This window comes from Adiantum capillus-veneris, chromosome 21 (genome assembly GCF_014529385.1).
Source record: "Adiantum capillus-veneris isolate H3 chromosome 21, ASM1452938v2, whole genome shotgun sequence".
NCBI classification, from domain to species: domain Eukaryota; kingdom Viridiplantae; phylum Streptophyta; class Polypodiopsida; order Polypodiales; family Pteridaceae; genus Adiantum; species Adiantum capillus-veneris.
In genome coordinates, this window is record NC_140951.1 from 126,643,663 (window position 1) to 126,665,288 (window position 21,626).

The 21,626-nt window shown below is 45.6% G+C and overlaps 1 protein-coding gene across 6 annotated transcripts in view; it reads left to right on the plus strand.

Annotated features, from left to right (window-relative positions):
* LOC147431692 (uncharacterized) overlaps positions 1 to 21,626 on the plus strand; it is an 85,551-nt gene that overhangs the window by 41,405 nt on the left and 22,520 nt on the right. For 3 of the 6 annotated variants that reach the window (XM_086494202.1, XM_086494203.1, XM_086494204.1), the window contains exons 2-3: positions 1,317 to 1,422; positions 1,798 to 1,857. In XM_086494202.1, the coding sequence (XP_086350328.1) occupies positions 1,317 to 1,422; positions 1,798 to 1,857 (166 nt within the window). Of the gene's footprint in view, positions 1 to 1,316; positions 1,423 to 1,708; positions 1,858 to 21,626 lie in introns of all 6 variants that reach the window. The other 3 variants (XM_086494199.1, XM_086494200.1, XM_086494201.1) reach the window with 1 other exon arrangement.

The following is a 21,626-nucleotide window of genomic DNA, read 5'->3' on the forward strand; positions in this document are numbered from 1 at the left end:
CTGTGAGCAAAGTACAACTTCCCGCGGGTGCTTGCTCTCAGACTCTGCGTCCAGGTGCTCTGCCCCCTTGGGTCACTTATAAAGATCACAAGGGGTACTAAAAGCAGAGCCCCAAAAGCGTGAAACTGAAAAGCAATTCAATCCCAAAAGCAAGTGGTCTTCAAAAGCTGTCAAAAGCACCAATGCCAATTGCGGAAATCCGTACAGCCAGGCCACGTCAGCAGCCAGCGTGAAACGTGGAAGTTCGTACATTCTGCCATGTCAGCAAGTCAGTGCAAGCGGAGAGCCGTACTGTCTGCCACATGGCATTCGGCCACGTCAGCTTGTCCATACAGTGCTATCCACGTAAGCAAGGCTTGTCCGCATGGTGATGCCACGTCATCAGTTTGTGACAGACACCTAGGAATAAAAGGAAAGGGGAAGAGAAGGGTTGGCTAGACAGAATTTCCGCAATTCACGCTGAATTGCTGATGTGGCTGGCCATACGGATTTCTGCAAAACGTACTCCTCTGCTGATGTGGCAGGTTGTACAGAATTCCACCTTTTGTGCTGGCTGCTTTTGAGAGCCAATTGATTTTGAGTTTAGAAGCTTTTCATGTATTGCTTTTCCCCAAGGCCAAGGGCTTTTAAATAAGTCCCTAGGGCTCTCTCTGGCTCATTTGTGTGCCGACGAGCCGGTGAGCAGAGGAGACCCAAGGGGTGAGCAGAGGAGACCCAAGGGCAACTGTACTTTGCTCAATCAGTAATACAAAAAGAAACACCGAAAGGGGCACCAGTCTTTGGGGCCAATCTCTCTGGGCACGGAACTATGCCGGGCTGTGTCGACTCAATTGAACTGTGAATCAAGTTTGAAGTATTTTAAAGTTATTGTCTCTTGTGTGTCGTGTTTGATTTGAGACTTGGGGTGTCCAAGTTTGTTACATTTTCTTCTCCTTCTACTTCCTTTTCATGTGTCATATATGGCATCGGAAGTGGATTGTACTGGAACTGACGGGTATGATGTGTCCTATAGTGCGACTTGGCTTTCAAAGGAGGTTTAAGAATCCATGCCTCCTTTTCAAGTAGTCAGGACTGGCTCGCTCACTTTCTCATCCTTTCTATTCATACTCTTGGGCAGTACAGCTTGTAACGCATTCACAGGAAACTGCTTTTAGCTTTTTGTTATCATCTTCTAAGTTATTTTCCTGTGACTAGCAAGATGATATAGGTTGTTTAGTATTATGTTTTTTCAATGCTCTTTGATGTCCTCAAGACTGGAGAGTTGATGTTTAGAAACTGAAGGAAACACTCATGGTTCGTGGTTGTTTATGAAATAGGAGCCATGGTTGTTATCACTGGGGACCATCTATTTGATCCTCATTCTTTTTGCAATTCTTACGAGGAAAAACAACAATTTACAAATGGGACTTTTCATCTTCACGCGTAAGTGCTTTTATATTTGTTCCTTTTTTGATGTATATCTGCATCATGTCCATGTTAATTGAACACCACTACACAATGTATCAATCATGCAAGCTCTTACATATGAAGATTTATAGACTAGAGACAAACTGTTGCTACTTCGAGAGTGTAATCTTTCTATCAAAGCTCTTATCAATTAAATTGAGCTCCTCATGCACAGAATAATCAATATCTTGAATGAAAAAAGTAACCTAAAGAAAGCTAGAGCATAGCTGACAGATTTTTTTTCCCCTTCTTTTTGGTACAGTTTCTGGTGTATACTTTTCCGAGAGACTGAATGTGCTTCTATCACATAATTGGACTTTCTTGACAAAATATCCATACTTTGATCATCAGGGAATATTCATGTCAGCAGTGTGGTCTGCCCCTCTTCTGTTCATCGCATGCATTATTTTGGTAAGCTCCTCAGCAATCAACTTATGTGCTTGTACAAAAAATACTGCTCAATGTAGAAATGTGGCATGCTATCTCGCAAGTTCCTTGCCTCACTCTTTTTTGACAGCGATGCACTCATGACCGAACCTTAGAACCTGAGTGTTTTTCATGCATCAGTACACAGGTTGAGCACCATAGGCTAAGAATGCCACAATCCATAATTTGTTTTATTCTGTCATGTTTGGAATGGGCCTAGAGGTGCCCTCTTGGAGTTAGTCAGAGAGTACTCAAACCTAGCAGCAATGACCTGTTAGTCCTGGGGACCATCAGGATTATACGTTATGTGTAACCACCGGTGGGTCAGACTTGTTTGGATTATTCCTCTCAGCAAGAATTTCCTTGGAGATCTTGATCGAGCCTTGACAGCATTGTAACTCGCAAGCGTGGCAAGAAGGTATGCCAGCCCTGCATGCCACATACCTGCCACCGGCTGTTGCTCAGCCTGCCCCTGCTTTAGTTCTCGCCAGCCTTGCTTACTACTTTGTTGCAGCTGTATCCACCACCTGCCCCTGCTCCCTCCACAAACTTTTTCCTTTTTCACTCAGCCACCCATTCACATGCAGCCTTGCTCCACTTATGCACCAATCCATCTTCACAACATCACAGTCTGCACTCTCACCCTAATACATTCACCCATCTTTTACTTATTGCACTGTGCTAATCACACTCGCTCTTTTCACTATCACCCTATACATTCACCCATCTTTTACTATTGCACCAATCCATCTTCACAACATCACAGTCTGCACTTTCACCCTATACATTCACCCATCTTTTACTTATTGCACTGTGTTAATCACACTCGCTCTTTTCAACCATACAACCTTTTGATTTCATAGCACACACCTTCCCTCTCCTTCGTATTTGGGTCAATGGAGAACTCCTTGATTCCAGGTCTTGGTGTCTACTTTTCGTTCCTCAAATGTGCTGACGGATGCAGTTTGGGACCCAATAAGCACTTTTCTCAGAAAGCCATTATTGATGGCGTGATTGGATGCTTTCTTTCTGGGGGCTTCATCAAGGATTGGGCCGTAAGTGCCGCGCGTTTTCAGAAGGCTGTATCGATGGTATTACATGTCAAAAGAGAGGCATATCTATGATTGATTTTCCTGCCAGAGTCCAGGGTACCTCCAGTTCTTGAGCAGTTTGTACCTTGTTTGGCACCCCCTTTGGTAGTTCCATCCACTAAGTCATTTGTCCCCTCCATTAAGGTGGCTATCGTTCTCTTCATGGAGTGTATTTTAACTTTCTTTTGAGCGGTAGGGATTGGTTCAAAGTCTGGCCAAACTAGCGCTTGTCACTTGAGATGTAATATGTTGATCTTATTAAAGATTGTCCAAAGGATTTATAGGACTATATAAACACTTGGTCAGAGGGAGTGACCTCTCAGCCCTGCCAGACCCAGCATAGAGCCACACAGCAGCATGCTAGAGAGGGCATGGGTTATAACAAGCAAATTCTAATATATCTAGGTGAGAGACAGCATCAATGAAATAGACAGAGATAGGGAGTTAGTCAACCAAGATCGTCCATTAGTTTAAAAACCTGCCCAATGGGCTACAAACTGCCCCTATTGGAGAGTGCTACATCAAAATGTGGGGAGACTCTTCCAATGTAAACACAAGATATGTATAATGAGCGCTAAATCAAGAAATGGGAGGGGGCAGTAGTGCCATCTACTGCCCAAGAGTAGAGCAAAGATAGAGAGAGTTGTTGGGAGCTCATCTGCAGCGTGACACTTTGGTTCATCTGGAGAGCCCGATGCTTTCGCCTCGGCTTGGCTCAGCCCACTGGCGGAGATTGTATGAGACATTTGGCTGGAGCTGATTCATACACCAGGGGACAGTTTGAGAGGCTTCAGGGCAGCTCCGACTGCATGCGGGAGCGTCACAAGGCCTTCTTGCGACTTTGGTGACTAGGCTAGCCCTCCTAAATCACAATCATGCTGCTAATGGAAGCCAACTCGAACGGGGGCATGTGAGGGTGGACCAAGCTGCAGCACCCCAAGTATATTGGCTAGCTGTTGAAAGTGTAGGCATCAATTATAGAATCTGAAGCCAAACCTGCAATGCCTTGGGGCAGTCCCACTGCCAATGGTGCTGTGTCTCAAGTGTATGGTCACAAGCAGTACATGCAGCAAAGTGAGCATTCTGCACCAACCAACTCCCAGTTGAGTTTGCTGATGACTCAGGCTTGTTTCAAAAGGGGCGGGCCGGGAGCCCAACTTGCATAGGTGTGAGCAGTCTCTTCAGATGTTCTGTTGTGCGCAAGAGCATTATTAACTGGCAAAAGACAATGGCTTTCTGGGTTAGTAGTGCTCCCATGCCCGATTGGTCGCCTAGAGAGGGCTTTTAGGTGGATCCCTCCAGGAGCACCAGTTCGATACTTGGGCTGTCAGGCTGGTTTGAATTTGTCACGAGAGCAGCTGACTCCTCTCCTCGTTTCCATCAAGAGGAAATTGCTCCATTGGAGTTCGGCATTGCTTTTTCTTGCTGGCAGGGTTCTTGTGGCCAACCAAGTGCTTCTGGCTACTATGTGGTACATTATGCCTTGCTGGCTTTTTTCGAGCTCTTGGATCAGTTGGCTGGAGAGGCTATTCAGGGACTTTCTGTGGTCAGTCAGGGCGAGACACATAGTTTGCTGAGGCGCAAATTTCCTTGTAGGTCATTACTCTACCTGCCTCTCAGATGTTACCATATACATGTGGTAGTGATGTGTGTGAACACACTAGGACCGTCGGGGCATTTTCCCCCTCTTTAGGAGGTTTTTTCCCCTGTGCATTGTATATATGCCCATCACTCTAGGGCTATCTATCTTTCCACAGCACACTAAGTAATACACTCTCTATTGTGTGCCTTGAGCTTCCTTCGTCTTCTTCAAGTTGTGTGCGTTTCTCTGCAATACTAATTCCAACGATTGGTATCAGAGCAGGTTGCGTCCTCCCGGGCTTAGTCGCCAGTTGCTCTAGCACACGCCTGCTCACTTTCTCCGATTTCAATAAGCTTTGGCTAGCTTTTTCGCAGGTCGACAAATATTTTGGGGGAGCTCGTAGAGCATAGTCTGCTCAGATTTCTGATTTGGGCTCATTTCGGCCTCCGTTTCCACTACAGGCAGTGCTGCTCAGGCTATTTCGTCATTTTGTGCAGTGTTTCTGTCAGTGCCGTTTTCTGCATAACAGGTGCCTTATATCTTGTACAGTTTGTGCTATATAGTACGTGTTGTTCCCGCTTCGTTTCTCCTCTTTTCGGGCAGTTTTCACATCAGGTGCAACATTTACCATGGTTGACAACAACACAGATGTGTTCAAGATGTTTGCTGTTGAGGACAGGTTGGATAGGGATAATTACCCTATGTGGGCTTACATGATGCAACATGTTCTTGTGTCAAAGGGAGTCTGGAATATTGTGCAGGGCATTGATGTACGTCCTGGTTGTGAGGGTGCAGGCGATGTTGAGGATGTTGCAGGTCTTGCTGCAAGGATTGCTGCTATTAGAGTTGTTTTGCCTACGACAGAACAATCTCGTTGGGAAAGGGTGCGCAGGCTTATGCATTGATTGCGTTATCTGTGAAGCGCACCATTGTTCCTCACATTCGTTCAGCAAAATCTGCAAAACAGGCTTGGGATATTTTGGTTGGTCTTTATGCAAGTCGCAATGAGGCTAAAATTACTTTGCTGCGTAAAGAGTTGAAGTTGAAGATTATGCATGAGGAAGATGATATGGACACTTTCCTTGCTGGTGTCAAGGATATCAATGAGGAGCTTATTTTTGCAGGTGAAGTCATTTCAGACAGTTCTCTTGTACAGGTTGTTCTTGATTGCCTACCAGATTCATACCAAACTTTTGCTAGTACTTGGAGACTGATGACCCAAGAAAATCCTGAAGTTGTCAAGTTTGATGCATTATGCACATTGCTGTTGCAAGAGTCACTTTCCAGAAAAAACAGGACTAGGCAGCGTGCAATTGAACATGCTTTTATTGCTTCTCAAAGAAAGGGTGGTAACAGCAATGCAGCCACTTCTTATGGTTCTGCTGCGAGTGGCAAAATTTCTGTTCCTAGTGCTTCTGCTGGCAGCAATTCGTTTGGAAATTTTGGTGATAAGGGCAGAAAGAAGATGCGTTGCCATTATTGTAAAGCTAATGATCACTTGATCAAGCAGTGTCCTAAGTTGAAGGCCAAAGAGGCTAAGAAGAAAGAGGGTGGTTTCACTGCAAATGCTGGTTCCACTACAAATGTAGCCATTGTTGAGTCTTCTGTGAAAGGAGACTGTGATGCTGATGTCGATGCAGAATGGGCTTTTAGTGCAGAGTGCACTTACAATCCTGTTGTCTATGATGCATGCTTGTCAGTTGCTGCAGATCCACATTTGTCGTATTTCGAGAGTGGCGCTACAAAGCACATTTGTCATTACCTCACATCGTGAGTTGTTCACCTCTCTCGAGTCTGTCCCTCATGGGAATTCAGTCACTTGTGCCAACAATGTCTCTTATCCGGTTCAGGGAGTTGGAAAGATTGTGCTTACTGCTGCAAATGGCAGTTCTTTCACACTTGTTGATGCACTTTATGTACCTGGGATCAAGAAGAATCTTTTGTCTGTATCTGCACTTGCTAGACTTGGACTTGTAGTCAAATTTATGGATGATAGATGTACAGTTCATGATCTCAGTTTTGGTGATGAAATTGTTGCATCTGGGCTTTTGTGCCGTGGGCTGTATAAACTCACCTTGTATGACAAGTGTGGACAAAATTTTGCAAATGCAGTTGCAGATTCAAGGGCTTCTTCATATGCAAAACTTTGGCATGCACGTTTTGGTCATCTGAATTTTGTCAATTTGCTGCGTTTGTAGAAATCTGATATGGTTGCTTCTTTGTCACCTCTTGAAGCACTTGTCAAACATGTTTGTGCAGACTGTATTTTGGGTAAGATGTAGCGTTCGAAGTTTCCAGAGGATGGTTCAGTTAGGGCTACATGCAAGTTGCAGCTTGTGCATAGTGATGTTTGTGGGCCCATACAAACTCCGTCCTTGGGAAATTATCTTTACTTCGTGACTTTCATTGATGATTATTCCAGGCATGCATGGGTATTTCCGCTTAAAGCGAAGTCCGAAGTTTTTATGTGCTTCAAACAATTTTTGGCTATGGTTGAAAATGTGTCGAAATGTACTATGGGCACCCTCCGTTTCGATCGAGGTAGGGAGTATATGTCTCATGAATTTAATGCATTTTTGGCTAGTTGTGGGATAAAACACCAATGTACAGTGCCTTATACACCTCAGCAAAATGGTGTTGCTGAGAAGAAAAACAGGTCACTTACGGAAATGGCACGATGCATGGTCAAAAGTCAAGCTTTGCCGCATTCTTTTTGGCTTGAGGCCATCATGCGTACCACTTATGTACTAAACAGGTGTCCTACGAAAGCTTTGCAGTCTATTACTTCATATGAAGCATGGCGTGATAGAAAGCCTTCTATTGAGCAAATGCGTGTTTTTGGCTGTTTGGCATATGCTGGTGCTACAAACACAGCGCAGAAAATTGGATGATAAGGCTGTCAAATGTATTTTTGTTGGTTATAGTGCTGAAAGCAAAGGTTACAGGTTGTATCATCCACAAACAAAGCGTATTCTGGTTTCACGGGATGTAGTGTTTGTGGAAGATTCTGTTCAGCCCTTGCTATCATGTACTAGAGACAGTAATGTAAGCTCACAGGACATTTATGACACTTTGTTGCCTCTTTTCAGTGGTGGAAGTTCGAATGTAAATTCCAACGAGGCAAATGTACAGCCTATGGGGGTTTCCGAAAATGTTATAGATCAGCCTATTACTGATGCAGATGTACATGATGTACTTGATGAGGAAAGGGCTGAAAATGAGCAAGCTAGAGGTATGCCAAAATGGTTGGTGCACACTTTGCATGACAGTAAATTGGATGCACCTTTGTCTAGTCGTACTCGTTCAGGCTCTCGCCATGCATCTTATGCATTAGATTGTTATGCTTTCGCTTTGTCTAGCTTACATGATGTTGAGGAACCTCTGTCTTTTGATGAAGCACAAAATTCAAAAAATTGGATGGCTGTCATGCAATCAGAATATGATGCACTTATAGAAAATGACACATGGACTTTATGTGATTTGCCTCCTGGCAAAAAGGCCATTGGTACAAAGTGGGTTTACAGGTTGAAACGCAAACCGGATGGTGAGATCGATCGCCATAAGGCTCGACTTGTTGCAAAGGGTTATGCATAGCATAAAGGCATAGATTATGAAGAGACTTTTGCTCCCACTTGTCGTATGACTACTGTGCGTTTTCTATGTGCATTGGCAGCTCATTTTGGTTGGGATGTACATCAATCAGACATTGTTACTGCTTTCTTGAATGGTGACATATTTGAGGAAATTTATGTAACGTAGCCTCGCGGTTTTGTCAAGAAAGGACAAGAGGACAAAGTGTGCAGATGTAAGAAGGCTTTGTATGGGTTGAAGCAATCTCGTCATGCTTGGTATGAGAAAGCTGACACTCATTTGGTCAAACAAGGCTTTCGTGACAGTCCAACAGAAAGCACATTGTATGTAAAGCGTGAGGGTGATGTACTTCTCATTGTGGTTCTTTACGTAGATGATTTGCTGATTACTGGACCAAATGAGAGACATATTACTGAATTTAAGGCTGATTTGAATGCTACTTTCAAGATGAAAGATTTGGGATGGTTGCATCATTACTTGGGTATACAGTTTAAGCAGTGTGATGGTGGTATTGCCTTGTGTCAGAAAAGTTACATAGAGACATTGCTATGTAAGTTTGGACTTGAGGATTGCAAACCTATTGCCACTCCCATGGAAACAGATTTGAAATTGAGGCTTCATGACGCTGGTGATCCTGCTGATGTCACTCTTTACCAAACTTCTGTTGGATGTCTCATTTATGTATGCAACACAAGGCCAGATATTCAGTTTGCAATCTCACAGGTGAGCAGATTTATGCACATTGCATAGCCCAGGGTCTAAGCATTGGCAGGTTGTCAAGAGGATTTTCCGCTACCTTAGCGGCACTTTACATCTTGGCTTGTTTTATTCCAAGGGGAGATCATTGCCGCCAGACTTACATGCTTTTTCAGACTCAGATTTGGCTGGTTGTTTTGACACGAGAGTGTCCACTAGCAGTTTTTGTTTCATGCTTGGCAGTTCATGTATATCATGGTTGAGTAAGAAGCAACCTACTGTGGCCACTTCTAGTTGTGAGGCTAAGTACATGGCAGTCTTCACAGCTACGGCTGAGTGTGTGTGGCTTAGACGCCTTATGGCTGATTTGGGTGTTCGACAGGACACTGCCAACACTATCTACACTGACTGTCAGAGCGCATTGGCATTTGCAAGGAACCCAGTTTTTCATGCTCGCACAAAGCACATTGAGGTGCATTACCTCTATGTCACGGAGAGGCTCTCAGCAGGAGAGATCAGCTTGGCTTATGTGCCAACATAGGACAACCTTGCGGATCTTTTCACAAAGGCATTGTCTTGTGAGAAGCTCGAAGCTTTCCGCAAAGCTTTGGGCTTGCTCCCCTTTGTGGACGGATCATGTCCTCAGGGCATGGCACTTCCTTTACTCATGTGCCAGCTCTCGTTCACCCCATCACTCCAGGAGGGATTTGTTACCATATACATGTGGTAGTGATGTGTGTGAACACACTAGGACCGCCGGTGCATTTTTTCCCTCTTGAGGAGGTTTTTTCCCCCGTGCATTGTATATACGCCCAGTACTCTAGGGCTATCTATCTTTCCACAGCACACTAAGTAACACACTCTCTATTGTGTGCCTTGAGCTTCCTTCGTCTTCTCCAAGCTGTGTGTGTTTCTCTGCAACCCTAATTCCAACATCAGGGCGGGTTGGGGATCATCGACCTGGAATAGCAGTGGAGCCCTCCTTGGGAAGCTCATTGCCAGAGGTCTCCTTCTATGGGGGGAGCCCTGGAAGAAGCTGCTGCTTCAACGGATTTGTGCCCAAGCGGCCCTTGAAGCCCTTCCACTCACTGGATTTTCATAGAGTTGCGCGGAGTGGGCCTAAGCATGAGATGGGAGGACCATTTTTCTTTTAGGCTACTTCGGTCTTGGGAGCAGCTGTGGAGTGACCTTGAGCAGCACCAACCCACATGCATTGAGGAGCGCTTGAGACAGCCACTTACATAGAACCCTATGGTTAGTACACAGTGAGGTCACACGACCTCATCTCTTGGGGTTCCATAGGAGAGGGTCCAACCCGCATTTTTGAGAATTGGCTGTAGTTAACAGCGCACGAGGAGCTTGCGGTTATGGGCTTGGGAAAGCCGCCCTTTGTCGCAAGTGTAGTGGGACCCGGGGGAGTGGGATCCTTCTACTTTAGCAAATCATCTGGGGACTCCCTTCTTCCAGTACACAGCGTGCCAGGTGGGACTCCACATACTGAGAGCGCAGATAGAGGCTTGTCCTGTTGCAGTGGCTCATTGGCAGGAGGAGGGTTTCACGACCGAGTTGGAGAGGCTTGAGGGACAGCAAATAGCCAAGGAGAGTCACCATGGTCTAGTGGCTAGTTGCCCATCAAGCTACTGCAGTTGGGAGTTGTTTGTGCACAGTGGCCTCTATGCGGTATGCACCGCCTGTAACTATCCACTTGAGACCCAGTGCCACTGTCTGCGGGACTGCTCCATGGCAGAGTAGGTTAGGCTTCGGATTCTTTGGCTGCTGCCTGCACTTTCTACAACTAGCCAGTTCACTTGGGGTCTTGCAGCTTGGTCCACTCTCACGGACCCAGCACGTTGCTTTGAGATGGCTTTAGTCAGCAGGCTGATTGTGATACAGGAGGGCCTGCCTACACTCCAGCCCTTCACAAAGATTGTACATCAGGAGTGGAGCAGAGATAGAGGGTGTTGTTGGAAGCTCATCTACAGCCTAACACTGTGGTTCGTTTGGCGAGCCCGATGCTTCCGCATCTTCGAGGCTCGACCTGTCCCACCAGCGGAGACTGTACGTAAAATCAGTGGAGCTGATCCATACACTCAGGGCCAATTGAGAGCCTTCAAGGCAGCTCCGACCACATGCAGGAGCGGCACAAGGCTTTCTTGCGACTTTGGCAACCAGAGCCCTTCTTCACCATGGTTCACGGCATGCCTAGATGGAAATACAGTCCACGAGTGTCTTGATTTAGCCATCATTGTACATATTTTACCTTTTCATTGGGAGAGTCTCCCCACATTTTGATGTAGCCCTCTCTCTCAGGTGCAGGTTGTAGCCCATTGGGCAGGTTTCTTAACTAATGGAAGGATCTTTTTCTTGCAAAAAAAGAGAGGAACGGAGATGCATGTAATTGTTTATTGAGCTATATACAATTATGATTTAGAGGATTGAACTAGGTTCCCTTATGTAAATCACTGTAAAGCTTTATGCAGGAAAGAGATCTTTACCTCTTGTCATTTGTGTAAATGTTGAGGGGAACAACATGGGAAATGATGATAGAAATCTCTTTTACACCTCCATGTTCTCTTGGCCGCATTACCATATTCTAGTAGTATCAACATTGCACAAGAATACTTGTTGATCACACACACACACACACACACATATATATGTATATATTAACACAGAGAGAGAGAGAGAGAGAGAGAGAGAGAGAGAGAGAGAGAGAGAGAGAGAGAGAGAGAGAGAGAGAGAGAGAGAGAGAGAGAGAGAGAGAGAGAGAGAAATAAATGAAATGAAATGATATATTAACGTCTACAAGAGGCCAAAATGACCTATGAGACCAACTGATTACAATGATGAATCTAGTACCAAGTCTGGGTACAAACAAGAAAACTACAAACAAAGAACTGATAGGAGTGCTACCGACTCCTATGGGTGGCTGGAAGGCTGAGCAATGGTATCATGCCATAAAGGTACAAAGTGGGGATAAGTGTCACCATGATACAATATAGCAATAGCATGAAGCTTATCCCGATCGACATTCTGGGTGTCGTGCTAGAATCCTGTGGATCCTCTGCCGCAATCTCCGCCGGTGCTGCGTGGCTCCCCTCCTCAGTCGCGGTCGTCTCGATCTCCCTAACTCTATAAGCTCGATCAATGAGAGTACCGCTGATGTGTGTATGGGTGGGAACAGAGCTCGCTGGTGGTGGTGTCCCCTCTGACTCTGTGGTACTCAGACTGAAGAAATCTGAGATGCGTCTCTGGGACTGTCTCTGTCTTTGCCCATTCAATAGAGCGTCTCTATGTCTCTGAATCTCAAGTAGGAATAATCCGAGACATCTTTGATCCTGATATCTCATGACTCTGTCTAACGAGTCAAAACCATCTCTGAATAGACAATGAAAGCGTCCCCGTATCTCATAGTAGACTGTGCAGCGACATATGTAGTGAAACTCTGTCTCTGGCTCTGCATGGCATAACTGACATATCCTACTGTCTGCTGGTATGCCTCTGAATCTACTTGTCTCAATCCCAAGCTGGTGTGAAGATGTGCGAATCTGGCCAATAGCACATCGTAACCTATGAGATAGATGTGTGTCCATGTAACTGGGCCGTGTGACAAATCCGTCTGTCGTGAGTTGAAGAAGATGTTCTCTATAGAAAACCCTCTTCGTACCCAACTCCCGTGATGGTTCTATCCATGTCCTCTTGCTATCAAGCTGGATAAGATCCTGCCGAATGAGTCTAGTAGTCTCCATCCGTGTAAGAGCCAAGGATGGTGCATCAAGAGAATACTGGAAAGGGGGCAGCTTGTCCATGCTGAAACCATGCCTCTGAAACCATGAGCTCATCTATGCATACCAACATGATGTATCTCCCTGTAATGCCAGCTGTCTGGATGACTCGAGAGCAAGCCTGACATACCTGTCCCTGGTGGTGTCCCATAAGCTGTGTACAAATGATACTGATCTGGTGAGTGCCTCAACCTCCATAGGTGGGGCAGCCAGCTCCGCTCGTATGATGTCATGTGGGACCGAGGCCTTGGCTCTAATCAGCCTAGAAATCATAGATATCAAGGGTCTCTCCATATTAGTCCATCCAGCACTGTCAATAGACGGTCCCCAAACCTGAACCGCGTAGTGCATAACTGAAGCGACCAAAGTATCGAAAAGCCAGAGCTTTGTTCGAGGTTCCTGGAACTGAACTTGCGAACAAATCCTCTCTAAACCACCTAGGGCTGCATAGGCACGAGTCAATCTAGTGTCTGCTGCCACTTTCAGTGTGAACCTCGGTCCACTAAAGACCACCCCAAGATATGTGTATGCATCAGTGTACTCCATACTGTCCTGTCCATATGTGAAAGTAGGTGCTGATCTCCTAACCCACTATGGCGTGGTATTAAATACCATGACCTTGGTTTTACCAAGGTTGACAGACAATCCACTATCCTCTGCAAAACTATGCAATGCGTCCAAATGTCTTTGCATACCCTCTGGCGAGTCTGATATCAACACGATATCGTCAGCATACAATAAAAGAGGGATCCATGTCCCTGCAAGCTGAGCACCTCTATCTCCTCCTCTGTCAATATAATCAAAGACCCCATCAACATACATACCAAATAAAGTAGAGGACAGTGGGCATCCCTGTTTCACTCCGATGGTGGAGTGAACTATGTCGGATATCCCCTCTGATGTGCGTACATGACCCATCACTTAACTGTACAATGCCATGATCCCCCACATCAGCTCTGTGGGTACCCCCAATTCCATAAGCCGGTGCATCAATCTGGCCCTCGGCACTGTGTCAAAGGCTTTGCGAAAATCCACAAAGCTGCAGTATATCCGTCTACCATGTGCTCGACCCTTCTCAATGATAGCTCTGAGTGTAAAGACATGATCTAGTGTGGAGAAACCCCTTCTGAAACCAGCCTGCCCAGGTGCTCGTATGCCCATAATCTCTGCCCAACTGCTCAGCCTATGCTCGAGGATGGATGCATATAACCGTGCCAATGTGTGTCCTACCATGATAGTACGGTAATTCCCCGGCACTGTGGGGTCACCTGTCTTGAAGATAGGTACAATAGTAGATAATCTCCAAGACTCAGGGAAACCCTCACACATGACACGGTTGAATAGCCGTGCAAGCATCTCTGCCAACAAATCCCCAGCATGTATAATGTGCTCTGCTACCAAACCCTCATGATCCTGTGCCCATCTGGTCTTCATCCTGTCAATGGCCTCCTTTACCATCTCAGTGGTAAAGAAGGTGCTCGTAGCCGGACATGGCTGTGGTGGGTCTGGTAGTGGTGGTTGTCCAGGTACAGTGTATAAAGATGTTGCATACTGCCCCCATATCTCTGTAGAAGTAATCACTGGTGGGGGAGACTTCTCATGGAATAGACGCCAAGCCTCTCCTGAATCTCTACTAAGGAAGAGCTGATATAAATCTTGCTCCATCTGGACCAAGAAAGCTCGCTTCTTCCGTCGCACTAGTCGTCGTGTAGTAATGCGAGACTGTCTATAGGTGATCACTCCCAATGTAAGGTCCCGCTGTATCTGAGCTCTCCTCTGTCAACACTCCTCATCATACCAGTTGTTCTGAGGCATGTGCCCAGAACGACGTCTCTGCCCAGGCTGAGTGTGTGGATATGCCTCTGTCGCTGCCCCATGTAATGTCACTGTCAGCATAGATGTGATCTCCTCCATTGTGTATATTGGCTCCGATGTGCATAAAAGCCTACGTATCTCCTCTACATAGACTGAGTCAGTCTCTGGTGTAAAAGTATAGCGTGTATGTCCACCACCCCGTGAGGCCTAAGATGTATTGTACTCAAAGGAGACTGATAATGTTAAAAGTGCATGATCTACTGCTATCCCAACTGGCCTGGGCCCCACTGTGAAATCCTGAATGTGAGAGATAAAGCTCGGATGTGTCAGAACATAGTCTGCAGTGCTGGACCCATGTCTATGTGGAAAACAAGTAAAACCTGTAGACAATGGGAAAGTCGTTAAGCCATTCAGTATGGCTAAACTGTGAGTAGTCGTCATCTCTCTCAGGTATCTCCCATACTCTGTATGCTCTCTGTCGTGTGAGCATCTCTCAAGTCCCAACTCCTCTGGCTCTAGCTCTCTAAGCATCTCCTCTGATGTGTCATAGAAGACTGTCTGTGAGCTGCCTGTACGGGCATTGAAATCCCCCAGGAGTATGATGTCTCCATCTCTGGAGAACTCCCAGATATCATCATCAAGTACAGAGTAAGGAGACTGTCCTCTGGGTGAAGCATATACTGAAGTGCTGGGAGGAAAATAGCATATGGCGATGTACAAGAAACGTCCAGTCTCTGCCCTCAGCCTCACCCACAAGTATCTGGCCTGATCATCTCTCCGAACTATGTGCAATAGTGGTTGGAGCTCCTCTCTGAAAAGAACTGCTACACCTCCTGATCCTCTAGTCCCATATGCAGTTCTGGTGCATGTCCTACAAGCTGTCTCCCATCTGTATCCTGATATATGCGGCATCAACTGTCCTGGAGCTTGATGAGTCTTTGAGTAGAAAACAATGTCTCTGTCTCTGAAGCTATCCTCAAAGGCCCCCACATCAAGTCTATACGAACCATTACAGTTCCAAACTGCCATCCTGAGAGTGGTCCCGTAGGTCTCGCACCGTCATGTAGAGCGGTGCTCTGTAATCACTACTCGTCCATTTCTGTAGAAAGCTAACTTCCCCTTCTCCCTTGCTGCTATAATCTCTGGCATGACCTCTCTCATATGTGCAAGCTGTGAGAGCGTAAGATCATCTCCTAAAAAGATACCTGTTTTCTTGAGGGTTGGCCTCTTCTTTAAAAAGTCTTTCTTTTCTTCCATGGAGGGAAAGCGCAAAATGAGAGCCCGTCCTTTTGAACTCTCCCCATTACCTTCACTCTTCTTGCCCACTCTCCAAGCTTGTGTGTGCGAGGGCTTCTCCACCCCCATCATGGACATGAGGCTCTTCACCTCTTGGTCCACCTTATCTGAATCTTTTAGGCCGGTCACTCTCACGTGTAGAGCGCGTACCCTTCTTCGTTGTTCCTCTTCTAGTGTTTTGTTGATGATGTCGGGTGTAGTCGGAATTTCCTTGCCCTTTTCCTTCTTGACAACTTCAATCCATTTTTCAGCCTCGTCCATTTTCTTTTGCGTTTTGGAGAGAACCTCCACCCATAAGGTCTTCATTTCTCCTTCCTCCTTTATTTCTTTGACTTGTGCTCGTATACTATTCAGCTCGTCAATCATTGATGGCTGAATTTCTCCATCTTCAAGGCGTCTTCCCTCTTTGGTTTCGTCGAGTTCCTCCCGAAGGGCTGAGATGCTACTTTTTAAAGCTTGAATTTCTTCCCGGAACTCCTTGCGTTCTAGTTCCCTCGCCTGTTCCTCCCTCTTTTTCCATTCGAGAATTAAATTCTTCTCTTTCTTCCACTCATCCATGTGGGCTTTGTATTCTTTCAACTCCTTTTCAATGGCTGTCATCCTCTTGCTTGTGACCATGTAGTGCGCCGCCATTTGTCTTGCCTTATTTGTTTCACTTTCTGAGAGAGAGGAGAGAGCAACCTATACGCACCGCATTATGCATACATATGTTTCCACATTCAGCCTACATGGCATATATTTGCTTTCTGTATGTGTCAATTTGCAATTTCTGTGAGCTCTGCAGTTTCCAAATTCCTTGCAAATAAATCCCTGCAGGTCTGAAAATACAGGATTTTGAGAATGCGAAAATTCGGAAACAAATTTGGGGTTTTCGGCCTACGACTGCAGGTGCTGAGGATATCGACACTCCCAGAGTGTTGATTTGTGGTTGTCTACACATCGAAGGACGGCTCACAGTTCTTGGAGACGTGTCACATACGAGACGGGCGCATTTACACACAGACTGTAGGCGACATCCACTAGTTCATCAGGTAGCTTGTGTTTGCTGCTTGATATTCCAGATTTCATCCTGACATTGCAGGTACTTCCACATGGGATGTATTGTCAGAGATGATGTATGTCTGTTGAGAGTTTGCTGGTTGTGAGTCACGCAACAAACAACCGCCGCAGCGGTTACAGCATACAGTGGGAAATTTGTGGATGTATGACTTTGTGGGAAGTCTATGTACTGTCAGATTTACTGCAGCCTTTGTTGAGGGTCGAGTGAGGTTTTATTGAGCTGCGGGATTCTCGAATGTTGAGATCCTTTCGGTGATACAGGTCTTGGAGCGATCCCTCGAGCACCCTTAGATAGGCATCTAGGATGTATTGACTGTGAGTTAGACAGTTGGGATTGCATCTTTGCTTTACTGCCGTTGAGGCATTGTCGCAGTCTATGCTTACAGGACTGTGACAAGACAGTCAGAGACAGTACAGGTGCAGGACAGGTTTACCCACAGCTTACAGTGTTAGAGAGACAGTGTTTTTTGAGCTGTTTTTTGGTCTGTTTTTAGTACACCAGAGCCATTTTACAAAGGAGACTTTGCCGAAATTTATGCAGAATCTGAAGCTTTCTTGGTTCATTTGTCAGGTTGATATTGGTTCAGAGGTCAGTTTACAGGGGAAACTCTGCCGAATTTTTCCCAAAAAAAGTAAACTACTGTGAAGCGTAGCTATGGCTGGATCACAGGACACTGCTCTTTACAATATCAAGAAGCTGGATGGAACCAATTTCCCATTGTGGAAGAAGCAGATTTGGCACGTGTTGGTACAAAAGAAGCAGATAAAACCTATAAAGCTCAAGGGGATAAAACCAGAAGATATGGACGAAGATGAATGGAGCGAAATGGATGAATTGGCACTTTCTACCATCATGCTGACTTTGGCAGAAAGCGTTTACTTCAATGTAGCAGACGAGATGTCGGCTTATCAAGCATGGTTAAAGCTGAGTGATCTTTATGAGAAGCAGAGTGCAGCTTCACAGGTATACTGGCTTAAGAAGCTTGTTGACTTGAAGATGAAAGAAGGGACACCTATGTCCAATCATCTGAATGAATTCAACACAATCTATAGTCAATTGTCAGCTCAAGGTGTCAAGTTTGATGAACCTGTTAGAGCTATGTTCCTGTTGATCACATTGCCGGAAAGTTGGGACACTTTTCGCACAGCTTTGAGTAATTCTGCACCTCCAGATGGTTTGAACATAGCAGGTGTAGAAGGAAGTATGCTTACTGAAGAAACCAATAGAAAGACAATGGACAAAGGCAAAGGAACAGCCTTAGTTGTCAGGGAAGGACCAAAGAAAAGTACAAAGGTGGAAAGAGGAATCAGTCTCGTAGCAAGTCCCGCAGTGCTAAAGGCAAGAGTGACATAGAATGCTACCATTGTGGCAAGAAGGGTCACATGAAAAGAGACTGCAGAGAATGGAAAGCAGAAAAAGGCAAAGAGAAAGCTGAAGACCATGGTGAGAAGAACAAGTCCTCAGTGAAGATTCAAGAAATAAATGTGACAAACACTGTTGCAGAGGATGACAGTCTAGTGTCAGGAGACATCTACTTCTTGAAGAATACAATGGACTCAGCTCTTCTTACAGCATCTGATGGAAATGCACTGAGTGACTGGATTATAGACTCGGGGGCATCACTTCATGTGTCTCCAAACAAGGAGTGGTTTACTTCTTATGTGACCACTAAAGATCATGTTCGGCTAGGCAATGGGCAAACATGTGAGATCTTAGGTGTTGGAGATGTTCAATTGAAGTTTCAAAATGGCTCTTCTTTCACGCTGAAGAATGTGAGACATGTTCCCGCAATTACAAAGAGCTTGATCAGCACAGGTTTACTTGATGATGCTGGCTACGTCACCACTTTTGGACAGAACATGTGGAAGATATCCAAGGGTTCTATGACAGTAGCACATGGAGTAAAGTCTGGAGGACTTTACATGATTTATGTATCAAATGTCTCTAAAAATGTAATCAATGTAACCGAGCAGCCGAACGTTTCTTTGTGGCATAACCGGTTAGGACATATGTCCAAGAAGGGAATGGAAATTTTGTCTCGTTCTGGTTATTTGCCTGGCTTTTCATTTAATGATATTGAATTCTGTGAACATTGTCTGTATGGTAAGCAAACACAGCAGCCACATAAGCATAGAAGCAGTAGAAGAGATACACAGTTGGCACTTGTTCATAGTGATTTGTGTGGACCTATGCCTAACCTATCTCTAGGGGGAGCTTCTTACTTTATGACATTTATAGATGATTACTCGAGGAAAGTATGGGTTTACTTTCTCAAGCACAAGGATGAAGCGTTTAGTGTTTTCAAAACGTTTGTGACACTTGTGGAGAATCAGAGTGGCAAGAAGCTTAAATGCTTACGCACTGACAATGGTGGAGAGTATGTTTCAAAGGCCTTTCAGGACTTTTGTGAGTCAAAAGGTATAAAACGTGAACTTATTGCTCCTTACAATCCTCCTCAAAATGGTGTTGCTGAGAGGATGAATAGGACCATACAAGAGAAGGTAGAAGTATGTTGTCTAATGCACAGCTGCCAAATGGGTTTTGGGCTGAAGCTGTATCAACAGCTGTTCATCTTGTAAATAGATCTCCTAGCAAGGTTTTGCAGAAGGATTCAGTGCCAGAGATGGTATGGTCAGGCAAAATGCCCTCATACAAGCATCTCAGAGTCTTTGGTTGTGAGGCATATACTCACGTTCCAAAGGAATTTAGGAACAAACTTGAGCCAAAGAGTAGAAAGTGCATCTTTCTAGGCTATGGTAATTCTGGTGAGATGGGGTACAGACCTTGGGATCCCGAATCCAGAAAGGTTGTCCGCAGCAATGATGTTCACTTTAATGAATCCAAATATCATTCTAAACCAGAGAGGGTTGAGGAGATTAGAAGAGTTGTCTTCCAAGAAGATGGACCTGCACGTGCAAGACAAAATGTCAGGGCTCAAGAGGAGCAAGGACAGGATAGAGTGGAACCACAGGTTGTGGCTGAGCCTGAGCCACCTATTGTGCGTAGATCTGGACGTATCACGAGACCTCCTGAAACCGGCCTGTTCAATCCAAAAAGGGCGGTAGACTTTACTTTAAACCTTGATTTAGCTTTCACCCATTATTAGTCGTCTATTTTACCTGTACTTTCAAGACACAACAAAGGGGAGAGGGATACAGGCTGCTAGATTGCACCTGTATGAGTAGACGGACACCAGATTGGCCCCTAACTTAGGCGCCCCTTTCGGTATTTCTTTATTGTTCAAAAGAGGGAATAAACGCTGTGGTTCCCTACAAGCTGCCCCGCACAAACTCGGCTGAATTTCCACTGTTCCAGCCTGATTTCGGCAGCATAACTGTACTAGAACCCTTCACGGTCAGTATTCCCACGCATTGACTGACTTTCCCGACGCATACGGGCACTTTGCAAAACCTGGCGAGAATCTGCAGCACGCTGAATTCTCTGTTTTCAGCCCTGAAAATGCGCCAGATCGCCTGTACAGCGGTCCCCTTGCGTCCCCGAACCTCCTGGGGGTATTAGGGTCCGTTTAGGGCCAAAACCCTAAACCTGCAAAAATACACAGCAGGCTGTAATTCACTGTTTCGGGCTCCGTTTCGCGTGCCGGTCGCATCCCTAGCAAGTCCTCGAGCTCCCGCACCTGTAGGGCTACTTGCCCTTTGAATCGGACGAGATTTCTGGCGTGAAACCTCTCCGAATTCACCTGTACCTGCGGGGGGATTAGCCGCTAGCTAATCCAGTACCTGTGCAAGAGGCTCTTGCCTCGGCAATCGCGCATGAACCCACACAACTGTACATTGGTCAAATGAAAAGCCCACTAGAGGGGCATAACATACTGCCAAAGGGGAGAGAGAGGGCAGTGCGTAGCGTGCAGGGCATCACTCCTGGCACCGCACTGTGCATAAGAGGGAAAGCAAGCACTCCATAGCTCTTAACCTGTGACAGAGACTTGCAAAATGAGCCTCCCAGCTATAAATCACGTTTTTGCCTTCTCTATAAGTAGTAAACTGGCCTCAGAGTGCCAAGTGTCACTCATTTGTGCATTTTCCCGCTTTAGACCCTCGGGTCTAAAAATATCTCACCTGCAGCCTCTGTTGACTTGGCCACAGAGTAACAAAATGATCCCCATGTCAAACTGCACGTAATGACGTGAAGACATTTTCAGGTCCCAAAATAGCAGTTCCCTAAATTGTAGGAGATGCTGCCATTGTATCTTTCTAGGTCATCCGACCCTCTTTGTACACTGCGGCCACATCCAGAACTGAAATGTAGCCTCTGTAGCAAAGGATTCCACTTTGGCTAGTCAATGACCCCACTTGGCTAACCATAGTCCTTGTCCAACCTTAGTGCTCTCTTGCCCTCAGGCCTGGACTCCCTCTGGACAGTTCCACACTAGCTATGCAATGCAGGGCAGTTAGATTTCCCGAGGGGTGTTTCCAAAAAGTGAAAGTAAATAGATAATAAGAAAGAAATCAACAAAAAGGATAGATAGTAGTCACACGCTGGTGACATACCCCCCTCTTGAAATCTCAAACGTCCTCGTTTGCATCTATGTCGTACATGCTTACTGTCAACACTGATGTATTCAACACCTGTCGACACATATACGACACATACATGCTCATTGTCAACCCTGGTGTATTCAACACCTCGTCGACTCATGTATTGCCTGCGTGTGAACCCTGTCCCAATGACATAGTGGTAGCTTCGCACTCTGCCATTGTTTTGAGTCACTAACTTTCCAATGACAAAATGGTAGCTGCACATTTTGCCACTGTCTTATAGTACACGTTGGATCCCGTAACACTTTCGAGCATACCCAAACCGACAGTTTAAGAATG